The sequence below is a fragment of the Delphinus delphis genome, chromosome 3 (assembly GCF_949987515.2).
Source record: "Delphinus delphis chromosome 3, mDelDel1.2, whole genome shotgun sequence".
Classification (NCBI taxonomy): domain Eukaryota; kingdom Metazoa; phylum Chordata; class Mammalia; order Artiodactyla; family Delphinidae; genus Delphinus; species Delphinus delphis.
In genome coordinates this window covers 3,187,929-3,201,465 of record NC_082685.1, presented here as the reverse complement: position 1 = coordinate 3,201,465, position 13,537 = coordinate 3,187,929, and the positions used below count along the sequence as shown (strand labels likewise).

The window sequence follows — 13,537 nt, the reverse complement described above, 5'->3', positions numbered from 1 at the left end:
CCTGGATGACGTGAGGACCACGTCCCCTCCCGAGGGGCCGAGGGGTGCATGGCAGGAGGGCAAGGGCTCCCCCCGCACACTGCAACCTCCATGAGGGTGCCCTGCAGCCCCCCTCGGACCACGAGCATTTCAGGGGCTGTGTGCTGACCCGCACAGTGGGTCAGAATCCCCTGGCTGGGGGGCATACACTGTCATGGGCCAGAGACCCAACAGGTGAACGTCTGTTTTGCAAGTTTATTGGATCATCTTGACACAGAATCATTACAGCAGCGTGATATGTCTCTCCTTTATACGGGAATGTCGATAGCAAATAAATTCTTATATAACACATCATACATTTCGAGATTCTAGAATCACTGCACAGGATTCTGTAATAGGTTACTCTACATGCTAAAGTGACAGTTTTCATCAAAAGGAAAAGTTAAAACGTCATCGAGGACTGTCATTTCTGAGGAAAGTTCCGTCTCACGGGGGTGGGCTGGGGTCCCCCCTCCCTGCCCCTGAGGTGCATTTCAGGGGCCCAGCCGCCCCTGGACACACGTGCTTCGCCATCAGGGCTGCGGAGCCCAGGACTAGGCCCTTCTGCACGTGCAGGCACAGACCTGCAGAGAGTCCAGTGATGAGCAGAGGGGCCAGAGTCACAGCTCTCCACCACTCACCCCAACACCTGACTGGGCACGGAAGCCAGTGAGGTCCGGGATCCCCGCTGGGCACCCCCCACTCAGCGGACACACGAACACGGTGGTGGGATGAACGGGATGTCATGGACGAGAGCCTGCACGACCCTCTCCCACCATGTGTCCTGCGGGGAGGACGTGACCCTTGGCGTCAGGGATGAACAGGAATGTCGCCTGAGTAGCTAGCCTGTTCTTCACCCCCCAGCTGCCAGTGGGCAGGGCATCTGGGGACTCATGGGACTTGGATGGCTTGACAGAAGCGGGATGCGCCACCCCGTCTGGTCCCCACCAGGAACCGGCCTGGATGGCGGTCACCCCCACCCTCGGGCAGCTCCTGTGGCCACGTGCACAGTCCGCTCCGGCTACAGAAGTCCCTGCTGGCCTGGGGAGTGGAAGGGGGCTTCTCGCCAGAGAGAGCAGTGAGGGCAAAGTAAAAAAGATGACAGGATAAATCAACGCAACATAAACCTCAGTGTCTACACAGTGGATGACGGTGGACTGGGTTATCTCCCGGCTGCACCCAGTCCTTGCGACAGAGGAGAAACCCGGCACTTGGCCGCCCTCCCCGCGAGCCCTCCCCATGGCGGGCGGCAAGCTCAGCATTTGGCCAGCGTTTCCTTCATCTCCTCCAGCACGTTGCTCAGCAGCGTTGAATCGCTGCACTTCCCATCCACCGACACCGACTTCTCACCCTGAAACGGGGAAATAACGGCCAGTGCCTTGAGACGCCACCCTGCGACTCCCAAGTACCTCCAACTTTTACAAATGCTCTCCTATGCCCGGGTGCTTTCACAATCAAAAGGAGGGGCTCCAGGCAAGAAGGAGCAGGTGCACCGCGCCCTGCTGTCTCCCAGGGGCCCAGGATGGACGCTCTGGCAGAGCGCAGCAGAGGCAGCAATGCCAGCCCTGCAGAGGACACACAGCCCCACCCGGCCCGGCCCCACGGGCACGCAGGAGGCAGCTGTGCAGAGAGGAAGGCTATGAAAACCGGAGGGCGTGGGACCAGACATCCTGCAGCTGGAACCTATGTGTCAACGCTCTCCACAGGGTGTAAGGAAGGCCCAGGGTCTCCTCCTATTCGAAGTGTCCAGGATATAGTCCAAAATCACTTGGCACCGCAAGACCGGGGAAATCTCAGCTCACGTGGAAAAGACAATCAACGAACGCCCACCGAGAAGAGGTGGATGTTGGAATCACCTAACAGGCTTTGAAGTAGCTACTAGGAGAACCTCCCATCACCAACCACATACACTCCTGAAGCACACAAGAAAACACAACATCTCAGCAAAGGAATGGAAGAGTCAAGATCAACCCAGTGGAACTTCTAGACCTGAATACAACAGCCAAGATGAAAAGCTCACTGGATGGGCTCAACAACAGAATGGACATGACAGAAGCGTCAATGACCCAGACAAGAGATTAATGGAAATAATCCAAGCTGAACAGAGAGCAGAAAGGAGTCGGAGGTGGAGTAGGGTGGGGAGAGTAACAAAAGGTCTGAGATTCACATCACAGGGGTCCCGGAAGGAGGGGACAAAGAATGCAGTGCTGAAGAGGTATTTAAATCATAGCTGAAAACTTCCAAGTTGTGCAAAAGACATAAACGCACAGATTCAGCAAGTTCGGCAGACTCCACACAGTTAACATAAACCCAAGGAAGTCAATGCCCGGACACATCACAAACTGCTGAAAACTGAAGACAAAGAAAACCCTAAAATAGCCAGAGGAAAACGATGCATTCCCCAGTAAAAGTAAAATGTTCCTTGTCAGAAACCACAGACACCAAAAGGAAATGGCCTAGGGCCTTCCCTGGTGGTCCAGTGGCTAAGACTCTGTGCTCCCGATGCAGGGGGCCCGGGTTCGATCCCTGGTCAGGGAACTAGATCCCGCATGCCGCAACTAAAAAGATCCCGCATGCTGCAACTAAAAAGATCCCGCATGCTGCAACTAAGACCTGGCGCAGCCAAATAAGTAAATATTTCCTTTTTTTTTTTTTAAAAAAGGGGGAAATGGCCTATTTTTGAGGTACTGAGTGAAAAGACTAACAAAGCCAGAATTTCATACCCAGCAAAAATAGCCTTGAGGAATACTGAAATAAAGAATAATCAGATGAAGGAAAACTAAGAGAATACACATCCAATAGATCTGATCTAAAAAGTTGTTCTTCAGACAGAGGAAAATGAGCCAGAAGGGTGGAACGTGAGGAATGAAAGCAACAGAAATGGTAGACACGTGGGCGAGCACAAGAGGCTATCTCACCCCCTCCCACCCCCACCTACACCCCGAGTTCTCTGAAATCTGTAAAGCTGTGACGTGGCATAAGGCGTCTTCAACGTCTGCAAAGGCAAAACCTAAGACAACTGCCCATGAGAAGGGAGGGTCAAGGGACCGAGAGGGTGTGAGCTTTTTACATTCCGCCTGAGTTCCAAGTAGACTGTGCACACCAAGTGTGTAATGTAATCCCTCGAGCCCCCCAAGCAGATACACGGAGACCATCAACAACACAGCCAACATATAAACATGGGATACTGTAATGCTCACATACGCCACAGAAAGTGGGAATAGGAAGAAGAGGAACGAAAAACACAGGGAAAAAACAAAATGTGGGACAAACCCAAATGAATCAGTAATACTTTAAACACAAATGGTCTAAACATGACAAGTGAAAGACAAAGATTGACAGGATGAATAAGGACACGTGACCCGAACTCTACAGCATGCACAAGGAATTCTTATCCAAACAGGATAAAGGCAGGTTCATAGCAAAAGACATACCACGTAAGCACCCATCAAATGAGAGCAGGAGTGCCTGTACTGATACCAGACAAGGTAGCCTTCAGAGAAAAGAACACAGCCCAGGACAGAGAGGAGCACACCCACTGATGAGAGGGTCCCTTGCCAAGATCCCACAATTCTAACGGTCCACACAGCCAACAACAGGGCTCCCACACATGGAGTAAAGCCTGACAAACTGGGGGAGAAGACCAACTGACCACCACTGGCCTCATGCTCCTTGCTCACTCATCAAGGCCCAGAAGAAAATCTGCAATCTGCAAGGATCCAGAAGAAAAGGAAAACGCCATCAACCAGCAGGATCTAGGTGACAGGTATAACATGCTTCCAGGCACCTATGGAATATCCACCCAGAATGACCACATCCTGGGCCAGAGCACAAGCCTCAGCACATTTCAAAGGCCTGAAAAGTCAAACTAGAAATCAGTAACCAAAAAGCAACAGGAAACTTTCTAAATGCTTGGAAGTTAACATACTTCTAAGTAATCCAAGGGTCAGAGAGGAAGGAGTGATAGAAAGTATTTTGAACTGTATAGAAATTAAAATGAATCATAAAAATGTGTGCAGTTCATCCAAAACAGTACTTAGAGAAAATTTTATAACACTAAAAACTTTATTAGAAGAGACAGGTCTCGGACTTCCCTGGTGGTGCAGTTCCCAATGCAGGGGGCCCGGGTTCGATCCCCGGTTGGGGAACTAGATCCCGCATGCCGCAACTAAAGATTTACATGCCACAACAAAGAAGTCCGCGTGTGGCAACTAAAGACCTGGCTCGAGTCAAAAATAAGTAAGTAAATAAATGAACAAACAAACAAATATTAAAAAAAAAAAGAAGAAGAGACAGGTTTTGGTCTAAGTTTTCACCTTAAGAAACCACAAATGAGCAAAATAAACCCAAGGCAGGCAGAAGTAAGGACATATGCAGCAGACTCAATACAATTTATTGTTTAAAGAAACATTAACTTTTTTTTGGCCGCACCACGCCAGGGATCAAACCCGGGCCCCCGGCAGTGGAAGCACGGAGTCCTAACCACTGCACTGCCAGGGAAGTCCCTAACTTTTAAAAAGATTGGTTATCAAATTGATCTTTCAAAAGATCAACAAAATGGATAAGTAAGACTTCTGGCCAGGACAGAGAGGGAATAGGGCCAGGATAACCAAGACACCAAGAAAAATGAGAGAAGACACCAATCACCAACATCAGGAATGAAAAATAATCACCACTGAGCCCTCAGACACTAAAAGGACATGAAGAGAACTGGATGACTTGACACACCATCAGCTCCGTAACTTCGATGAAACAGACCTATTCTTTGAAAACTACGAACTACCAAAAATCACCCAATAAGAAACAGAGAAAGCAATAAGTCTTACAACTATCAAAAAAAGAAACTGAACTCGTAGATAAAAACTTTTCAAAAAAGAACCCCCCCCCAAAAAAGAAACCCCCAAACGATTTCCTTGGCAAATTCTACATAACGTGCAAGAAGGAATACTGACTACACGCAATCTCTTCCGGGAAATGCGAGAGGAGGGAATGCACTAGTGCCCTGATGCCAAGGCCAGATGGACAAAAGGAAAGGCCGACACTCCTCACAAACACAGGCTCAAGGAGGCACAGAGGCGAGGGGTGGACAGGCCTGGCTGGGGCCCTCCCATGGGGCTCACCTTCTTCACCAGGAGGCAGACGTGGTGGCCCTGGATGGAACGGCTGTACATGGAGGCGCAGGAGTCCACCCGCTCCACGACTGCAACAGAGGGCCTGGGGGTGAGGCTGGGCCAGCCCCTGGCGGCAGGGGACAGTCACAGGTACGGGAAGAGGGCCGAGCCATCTGTTGGCACGTCCAGTCTTACCAGAAAAATGGTGGTGAAAACAGATCTTTGCCAGAAGGTTCTGGAACGACATACTAATGCCATCAACCTTGACTGAGCTCATGCTCAGGTCCCCGGACTCCAACAACTTGGCAAACGCGTCACTGTGGGAAGGACACAGAATGGGGGGGAACAACAGGGGGCTCCCCTGCAGCAGGGCAGGCAGAGACCCCAGCCCAGGGGGTGGGGCGCGTCCTTTATGGGTAGGAAGTCAAGAGCTGAACTGTGTCCCTAGGACACGACTGCACTTGGAGACAGGGCCCTAATCTAACATGACCAGGGTCCCTGTGGGAACAGGAAATGAGGATACAGACGTGCAGGGATGGGCGAGCATGTGAGGACACGGGGAGACGGCCACGGAGAGGGGCCTCAAGAGGGCTAGCCCTGCCTACACTCTGGGCTCGGACGTCCAGCGTTAGGGCCGCCAGGCCTGTGCTGAGAGTCAGGCGCCCGAGCTGGCTGGCCCGGCAGACGTGCTGGGCGTTCTGCGCCAACCACAAGCTGGTCACCCAACACTCCGTGCACATCCTCGTCTTGGGTCAGAGGACGCTGCCAATGTGACCGCATGGAGAGCTTCCCATGGCACAGAAGTGGGGAGCCAGGGGTGGGCGGGAGGGTGGCGCACCTGTAGCATGGCGTGGTGACCAAGTACGAGGTGCAGGTGAAGTGTAGCTTGAAGTCCAGCTTCTCATGGGTGGAACCTTCGTCATTCTGCAGGAGCAGGGGTGCAGGGTGGGTGGGGGCGGGGCACGCAGCTGACCCTCAGGGTGCACCCCCTCCCCCACCAGGTACCTTGGCGATGAAAGACAGGGTCCCTTTGAGCTTCTGCGCCGTGACGATGCTCTGAATGGTGAACACAAACTGGGCTTCGTTGGAGATGCCTGGAGAGGGCGAGAAACGTACCTGAGAAGCAGCACGGGGCACGGCCTGGGGTGGCAGATGGGGGTGCAGCCACCTGGGCAGGTGGCAGGGATGCAAGCCTGGCCTGGGTCTGTCCTCAGTGCTGCCTGCCTTGGTCAGGGAAGCCAGGCTCAGCCCTGAGGGGGCACCAGATGACAGGATCCGGGGGCTCCTGGGCGCCACTCACCAGGGGGCAGCTGGAAAGGCACGGGGACACCGTCGTGGACCGAGGAGCCCTCTGGCCGGGCCAGTCGGGCGTTGAGTGAGTCCAGCACGTTGAGCTCCATGTTCTTGAGGAAGCTGCTGCTCTGGTTCTCCAGGACCATGGACACCGTGACCTGGCTGTCCTTCTGCAGGCTGCCCTGCACGTCGTACGTCTGCAGAGCAAGGCCCGGGGTCGGCGGGGCAGGGGAGCCCACCAGGGACCCCCGTGGGCCTAGACGAGGGCCTGGGAGAGTGTGGGCACCACCCGCTCTCCCAGCACATGAACGTGCAAACAAGGGGACGTCCTGAGCCCTCGCACAAGCACCCGAGTTCCAGCTCTGTCCGCGACTGTCAGCTGTTCCCGACCCACAGTGAGCAGGCCTCGCCGGCCACCCGGCTCCGCTGCACGCCCTGCACATCCAGAAACAAGAGCCCTGAGCCCGCCCAGCCCCACCACCCGTAACCCCCACGTGGCTCACCATTTTGATGTAAGAATTTTCAGCCAGGAGAGAGTAGCTAGACATGGGCTGGAACAAAAGAGAAACGTTTCAGCTTTAGGCGGTGAGGACCTGGGGCTGACGTTGGGAGCTGCCAGGTGCCACCGGCAGGAAACACTAGGGACCCCCGCGGGTCCCGGACAACATGAGTCTACACCCCGGGGCTCCTGACACTGGCAGGGCCGGGAGGACCGCAGGGAGGGTGCAACGCCCACAGCCCGCTCCCAACGTGCTCGGGAAGCACCCTCACCGGGAGGGGCTCCTCACGGAGCGCGCCGTTCTGCATGGGCTCGGCGTCCCCTTCCCTCGGAGGCGCCCTCTTCTTGGGTCTCTTCTTGTCTTTGGAGCGCTCCCCCTTGTCCTTCTTGTGTTTCTTCTTCTTCTGCTCGGAAGGCTTCTGAGACAGAAAAGGGCTCAGGTCAAGCCCATGCTCCTGTGCGAGTCACAGCCCATGGAGCCGTGTGGAAGCAGAACCCCGTAAGCACAGCGACAGGAGGCCCCAGTGGCCCGCTCGGTGGGACCCGGTGGCGGGCTAGCACCTCCCCCAGCCCGGCTCCTGCACAGCGCGCCCCACACCTTCTCAAGGTCCTGCTCCGCGTCCTCGCCGGCGTCCTGCTCCTCTCCCCTGGGCTCCTCCTTAGGGGCAGTGACCGCGGCGTTCACGCCAGGCTCCTCCTGCAGGAAGCCGGGTGGCAGCTGGCGCCCAGGATGGGGTGGCCTGCGCCCTCAGCCCTGACCTGCCCTGGTCCGGGACACCCCGCAGTGACGAACCTCCCTCCACACGCCAGGCATTTTGTCAGCACGCAGACAGACATGTGGCCCCCAGTAAGTGCCGGTGGCCAGCAGAGGAAAAAGGAGGCCCGGCCTGTGGCCAGCTGGCACTGACCGGGGTCACGGCTGGAGACCCCAGAGCCACCAGGCCCCAGCCACTAACACAAAGCGGTCGCTCAGGAGCGCTGCCTGGCTCTGGGGGCCCGGGCCCTGCGCCGAGGGCCAGCCACGCAGCCACTGCCTGGGCGAGACCTTGGGCACAGAACCGAGCCGGCCCAGACCAGGCTTCTGCCTGAGGGTCCCCCACCTCCTCCACCGCCAGGGCAGGGCACCGAGGTGGCACCCTGACGTCTCCAAGGCCAAAAAGCACAGGTGTCCACCGAGGGACACTCGGGGCCAGCACGGGTCACTAGCAGGCTCTTACCGGGGCCGGGGTGGCAGCAGGCGGCGTGGTGGACAGCCAGAAGTCTAAGTCCACACCCTGAAACCACAGGAACACGTGCCTTTGGCCAGAGCAGCAGCCCCGAGAGGGCACAGTGGCTCCGCCAGGCACAAGCCACTGCGGCCCCGCAGGACCCGAATGTGCAGGGAGCTGGGGGCACGTCCAGCGCTACCACCACAGAAACGAGCGCCCGCCAGGACCACGTGGCCAGGCGGAATCATGCTGCTCTGCGGCAAGGCCCACGAGCCGTGCGTGACGGTTGTGTAGGAGCCCCCCTCCACACGTGTGACACACACGTAATGGAAGAGGGACGGCTGGCAACCCGGGCCCGCCCCGCCCAACGTGACATGCTGCCTGGCCTCTCACCTTCTCCGCCTCTTTCTTCTTCTTCTTTTCTCGCTCTTTCTCCTTCTGCTTCTTCTCCTTCTTCTTGGGCTTCTTGCTCTTCTTTTCCACGACAGTGACGTCCTGTCTCTCCGGGGACTTGGAAGTCTCAGTATCTCTGTGTTTCTGGACGGGCAGCTTCTCACTGTCGGCTAGGGGCCTGGGGGTGGTCACAGGAGGCGTGGCCCGTGACAAGGCCGCTCCCCCTCTGTGCAATGAACAGAGAACAGAGAGAGGAACCAGGCCATGGGGAGCCCAGGCCGCGTCCAGCCCCACGGGGCAGCTGCCCAGGTCTCAGTCCCAGCACTCACTTGTCCAAGTCGATGTCCAGGGCCCTGTAGGGGTCGTTGGGGTCTTTGTCGTCCTCGTCGCTGGGCAGGGCGTTCTGAGGGGGGAGAGAAGCCCTGCGTCCATCCAGATCAACCCATCCGGCCCCTGACCCCGCCAAGCCTTTACGGGTCCACAGGGTCCCCATCTCCCTTCTCAGAAACGGGCCACCAGGTCCACACCCACGAGGGAGTCTGATCTGGGGCCTGGCGCTCAGCGCGGGCAGCAAACTCAACACAGGTAATGGGGCAGGAGTGCAGGGGCCGCCTGCTCCCAGTACACAGGGCACAGCTGGCTGAGGCTGCCCCGTGCCATGGAGGCAGCAGCGATGGGCAGGCCCACGCCAGGGTGGAGCCCACCTCGGGGAAGGGCGCCCACCCGACACGCAAGCCCGCGGCTGACCTCGGGCATCTCCTCGGTGACGATGTCCACACGCTGGGCGGGGGTGATGTCCTCGTCGCTCTCCGTGTGCAGTGAGGTGTGGCGCCGGGCACCCCGCCTCTCCCGCTCCCTCTTCTTCCTCTTTCTCTTATCCTTCTCCAGCCTCTGCCGGTGCCGCCGTTCTTCCTCCAGCTTCACGTACTGGTCTGACATGGGCATCCCTGCCGACAGGCGCACATGCGGCACTCAGCCCAGAGCCGTGGACACGTCCCACCCAGTCAGCACCCTGCTGCCACCTGGTTCACCCACAGCCCCGAGACCCATGCCTGGGGGAAGGGGATGCTGGGCAATGCCCTCTGGCTACCGAGATGCAGATGGGGGCCCCTGGGCGGCGAGGGGTGTGGGGCTGAACCTGGGGGCCGTGGCGTGCACCCGTGCCTGCTGGGACGAGGATGCAGCACGGGGTGCAGGGCAGGGCTGGAGCGCAGGCCCGAGGCGGTGCCTGCACCTGGCCTGAGGTCCCCGTCACCCGTGCCACTGGGCACACACTTGCCTGGCACCTTCAAGGGCACCGAGAGGTCAATCTGCACCACGGGAATGTGGTCCACACCTGGCGCGTCCTGGTACCGCTGGAGAGGAGACACTGAGGCCCCGTCAATGGGCAGGGCGGCGGGCCCAGCGTGATGCGCCGACGCCCCAGAGCAAGGGGTCACAAAGACGGGGGTGGGGTGCCAGTGGGGACGAGTACAGGATGGGGCGCAAGACCTCCATTTTTTGCACCTGAATCTTTTTTTTTTCCAAGTCGGAAAAACAGTGCAGGCTTGGAACCATGGTGACATAGTGCTTCCCGCCCCCAGGACGGCTGGAATCAGCAAGCCCGACACACAGGTGCCAGCGGGGGACAGTCTGCAGCCCCTCAGAGGGGTGACCCAGAAATCCCAGGATCAAGGAAACCACGCAGCACCCGCCCCGTGGAGCCACATGTCCCCAGGGGAGCCCAACACGGATGACGGGTCTGCAGTGTGGAGGGTACAGATGAAGGAAGTGGCTCCAGGCAGGACCCCAGGTCCCCTTGCGCCCCCTCCCCTCCCACCAAGGCAAAGGAGCCTGACCTCGCCCATGCAGGACTCACTCCCCAGCTGTTGGTGTCGGGAGCCCCTCACGGTCCTGCCCGTGGACTTGCTGACAGCCCCGCACAGGCCGTGGACAGAGAGCGGATGGGCCCCGTGGGAGCGTGTCTCAAGGACGAGCAGGCCGGCCTCACCTTTTGGGGGGACGGGGAACTCTTGATGTAGAATGGGTTGTTGGCCTGCTCCTGCTTCCGGGCCTCGCGGCGCTGAGGGAACAGGATGCAGCGCACACGTCAGCGGGTACACGGAGCCCTCATCCTCGCATGCTCCCAAGGTGGGGGCCTCCTCCACGCGCCAGACCCAAGGGGGCCGGGACCCCTCGCCACTTTCACTGTTGGCCTTTGACCACCAGGAGACAGAGGCCGGCAGTGGGAAAGAGCAGGTGGGAGACAGGCAGGCGGCAGGAGGGACAACCCAGGAGCTGCACAGGCGGGGGTCGGAGAGACCGCGTGCTCTGGGGTAGGGCCTCGGGGGGGGGGGGGGGCAGGCCGGGCGAGGAAGGCAGGTGGGGGAGCGGGGGACGCAGCACGCCTTGCTTCTCCATTCTGCACGACACCCTGAGGCCCCGCACTCACAAGCGCAGGCAGCAGGCAGGCGCAGCATGCCGGGCACCCCAGGGCCTGAGCATGCTCGGGCCCCACGGTCTCCCTAGGGAGCTCCTGGCTCAAGAGGCCACTCCTGGTCTCAATGAGAACCCCCACCCAAAGTCGAAGGTGGGCTCAGCGCTGCCCACCGGACAGTGGACCCAAGCCCAGACCTGACCATGCGCGGCCCAGGCCCGCCCCGCCTCACCCGGGCCAGTTCCTGCTCGTCCGCCTCGGGTGGCCGCTGCTTGGCGTGCCGTGGCTCCTCGTCGTGGAAGATGGCCTTGGGCTTCTCATCCTCAGACTCACTGTCCGAGAGCGGCTCATTGATCCAGGCGTCCAGGTCCAGGCTGCAGGACACAGTGAGATCACACGGTGGCTCCAGCCTGCATGCCTGGCCCTGGGCGCTGCCGTCCCCTTGGAGACAAGGATATGAAGGCTGGGCAGTGGCCCAAGGTCACAGTGGGCAAGGCAGACCAGGGATCCTGGAGCCTGGGCAGCCCGCCTCCCCCGTTCTCACGCTGCCCGCAAGGTTTGTGGGCGACAACTACCAGCCAACCTGCTTCCCAGGGGTGGGGCAGCAGGGCCCCAGGAGAAGTAGTGAGTGCCGTGCCTACGGTCTGTGTGAGAAGGGTCTGTCCCGTCCACAGGCGACTGGGGCCTCAGGGGACCTTCCTCCCAGACCCCTCCACCTCGCCCATCTGGACAGCAGGTCCGGGCTGTGGTTCTGCTCCCACGGGCCCTCATGCCACCCCGTGTCTGTGTCCTCTGACGGACCGCACAGCTCACCCTTCGGGGACCGGAACCTTCTTCTGTGCCTTGGGAGCCACCGGGTTCAGCTCCCCAGCAAAGAGCGCACTCACTTCTTCTGCCACTGGCACATCCCTGGCCTGAAGCTTCTGGACGTGTTTGACCAGCTGCAAGATGCAGGATGCCTGGGGGGGCCGTGGATGAGTCAGGAAGGAGTTACGGAGGCCTGGCTGTGAAGGCCACTCAGCCCCCGCAGGGCATTGCTCAAACCGTGCAGACGCCCAGCCAGACCCCTGCTGAGGACTTGCAGAACACACCGCGAGGAACCGCTGACCGGGCCAGCCAGGAGGCCAGCCCAGCTGCTGTCTCCTTCACGAGGACACAAAGGGCTCCCAGATGAGACAAGGGGTTGGGGGTGGATTGAGCACCGCCCCACAAGGCAACCGCCCCAGCGAGCAGCGGCGCCAGCCACCAGGGCACCTTCACACGGCCCCCAAGAGTGCAGCTGACCCTCGGCCAGCAGACAGGCGCACGTCACACACCCGCCCATGACCGCAGAGGGCGCCGGGGCCCACTGAGCGCCGGTGCGGGGTCTGGGTAACTGAGAGCCCCACGTCACCACAGAGCCAAGAGGCGGGCTCCTAGGCCACCGATGCCCAAATGCCATGCCAAACTCTCGTCCAACCAGCTCTCCTCCACCCTCCCGGCCAGCGCCCTCCAGGACCGCGGTCACCTCTGAGGCTTCCCTCTCGGGTTGACCACATACCCTCACACTGTCTCCCGTTCGCTCACAGTCTCCCACCCACCGACCCAGGGCCTCCCCAGCACGGTGGCTTCAGATCTGCCCACCCCCCCAGGCCGAGTGCGGGGGAGCCAGGAAAAGAACACCTGCCCAAGCTGCTCTCCCGGAGCTGACCCGACCCCCTGAGGACGTGCTGACGTGCGGCACTCACCCGCTCCTGGGCTTCCAGGTCCGCGCTCTGCACAAACTGGGGCAGCCGCTCCACTAGGAGCTGCGTGACCTCCTGGGCTGCCTGCGCGTCCGCGGCCTGCTCTTTCTGCTGCAGGATGGCTGCGTACAGCTTGACCACGTTCTGCACATACACGGCTTGGATGTGGCCCGGCAGGGTGGTGACTTTGGGCCGCAGCATGGCCTCCAGGGTCTGCTGGGGCTCCTGTAGGTGCCTGAGGACAGGGAGGGCCGGTGAGCAGCCGCCCCAGCGGGTCTGTGTGCCAGGGCTGGCCGATGCCAGGTGCTGAGGGAGGGGATGTGAAGGGAGAAACCACAGCAATGGCATGACAGTCACAGCGCAGCCGCACAAAGCAGTCGAGAAAAAGGAGAGGAAAGCTATCAACGGCCTGGATTTGGCAACGGACGACCTGTGGCTGCAGCAGTGAAGAGGGGAGGAAGGCTGGGCCAGCGGCTGGTGGACCTCTCACCGCTCCCTGTGACGGGAGACGTTCGCCGCGAGAGCAGCTGTTGCCCAATGAGGGCGGGAGAGAGGAGGTGGGCGGGGCGGCTGCCGGGACTGGGGTCTGGCGGGCACACCCGCTTCCCCTGGGGAGCAGGAGGCCCCTGGCCCCCACTCACTCGGAGAACTCCCCGCAGATCCAGGCGGCCGCGTAGAGCACCTCGCAGATGCCGCTGCGCTGGGTGCTGCTGGCCACCAGGTGGGCGCTGTCAAGCAGCGCGGACATCTGCGACACGGCAAACCGGCGGATGGCCTTCACGCGGATGGCCACATCCAGCATCTGGGCGGCGATGAGGTGGCCGTGGCGGGTGCCCTCCAGTCGGGTCAGCTCCACCAGGATGCTGATGTACCTG

General features: G+C 59.8%; 1 protein-coding gene and 1 pseudogene across 2 annotated transcripts in view; both read right to left on the bottom strand.

Annotated features, from left to right (window-relative positions):
• Nucleotides 1-222: 222 nt before the first annotated feature.
• On the bottom strand, nt 223-1,212 carry LOC138414014 (uncharacterized; annotated as a pseudogene).
• AP3D1 (adaptor related protein complex 3 subunit delta 1) overlaps nt 223-13,537 on the bottom strand; it is a 44,747-nt gene continuing 31,432 nt past the window's right edge. The window contains exons 14-32 of one of the 2 annotated variants that reach the window (XM_060007343.1): nt 13,304-13,534; nt 12,666-12,897; nt 11,752-11,897; nt 11,171-11,312; nt 10,513-10,584; nt 9,802-9,877; nt 9,270-9,469; nt 8,852-8,925; nt 8,523-8,700; nt 8,139-8,195; nt 7,520-7,618; nt 7,194-7,340; nt 6,926-6,973; nt 6,430-6,619; nt 6,135-6,223; nt 5,968-6,053; nt 5,325-5,446; nt 5,139-5,218; nt 223-1,369 (exon numbers count right to left, since the gene is read on the bottom strand). In XM_060007343.1, the coding sequence (XP_059863326.1) occupies nt 1,274-1,369; nt 5,139-5,218; nt 5,325-5,446; nt 5,968-6,053; nt 6,135-6,223; nt 6,430-6,619; nt 6,926-6,973; nt 7,194-7,340; nt 7,520-7,618; nt 8,139-8,195; nt 8,523-8,700; nt 8,852-8,925; nt 9,270-9,469; nt 9,802-9,877; nt 10,513-10,584; nt 11,171-11,312; nt 11,752-11,897; nt 12,666-12,897; nt 13,304-13,534 (2,365 nt within the window). In that variant the 3' untranslated portion in view covers nt 223-1,273. The remainder of the gene's footprint in view (nt 1,370-5,138; nt 5,219-5,324; nt 5,447-5,967; nt 6,054-6,134; nt 6,224-6,429; nt 6,620-6,925; nt 6,974-7,193; nt 7,341-7,519; nt 7,619-8,138; nt 8,196-8,522; nt 8,701-8,851; nt 8,926-9,269; nt 9,470-9,801; nt 9,878-10,512; nt 10,585-11,170; nt 11,313-11,751; nt 11,898-12,665; nt 12,898-13,303; nt 13,535-13,537) is intronic. The other variant, XM_060007344.1, reaches the window with a different exon arrangement.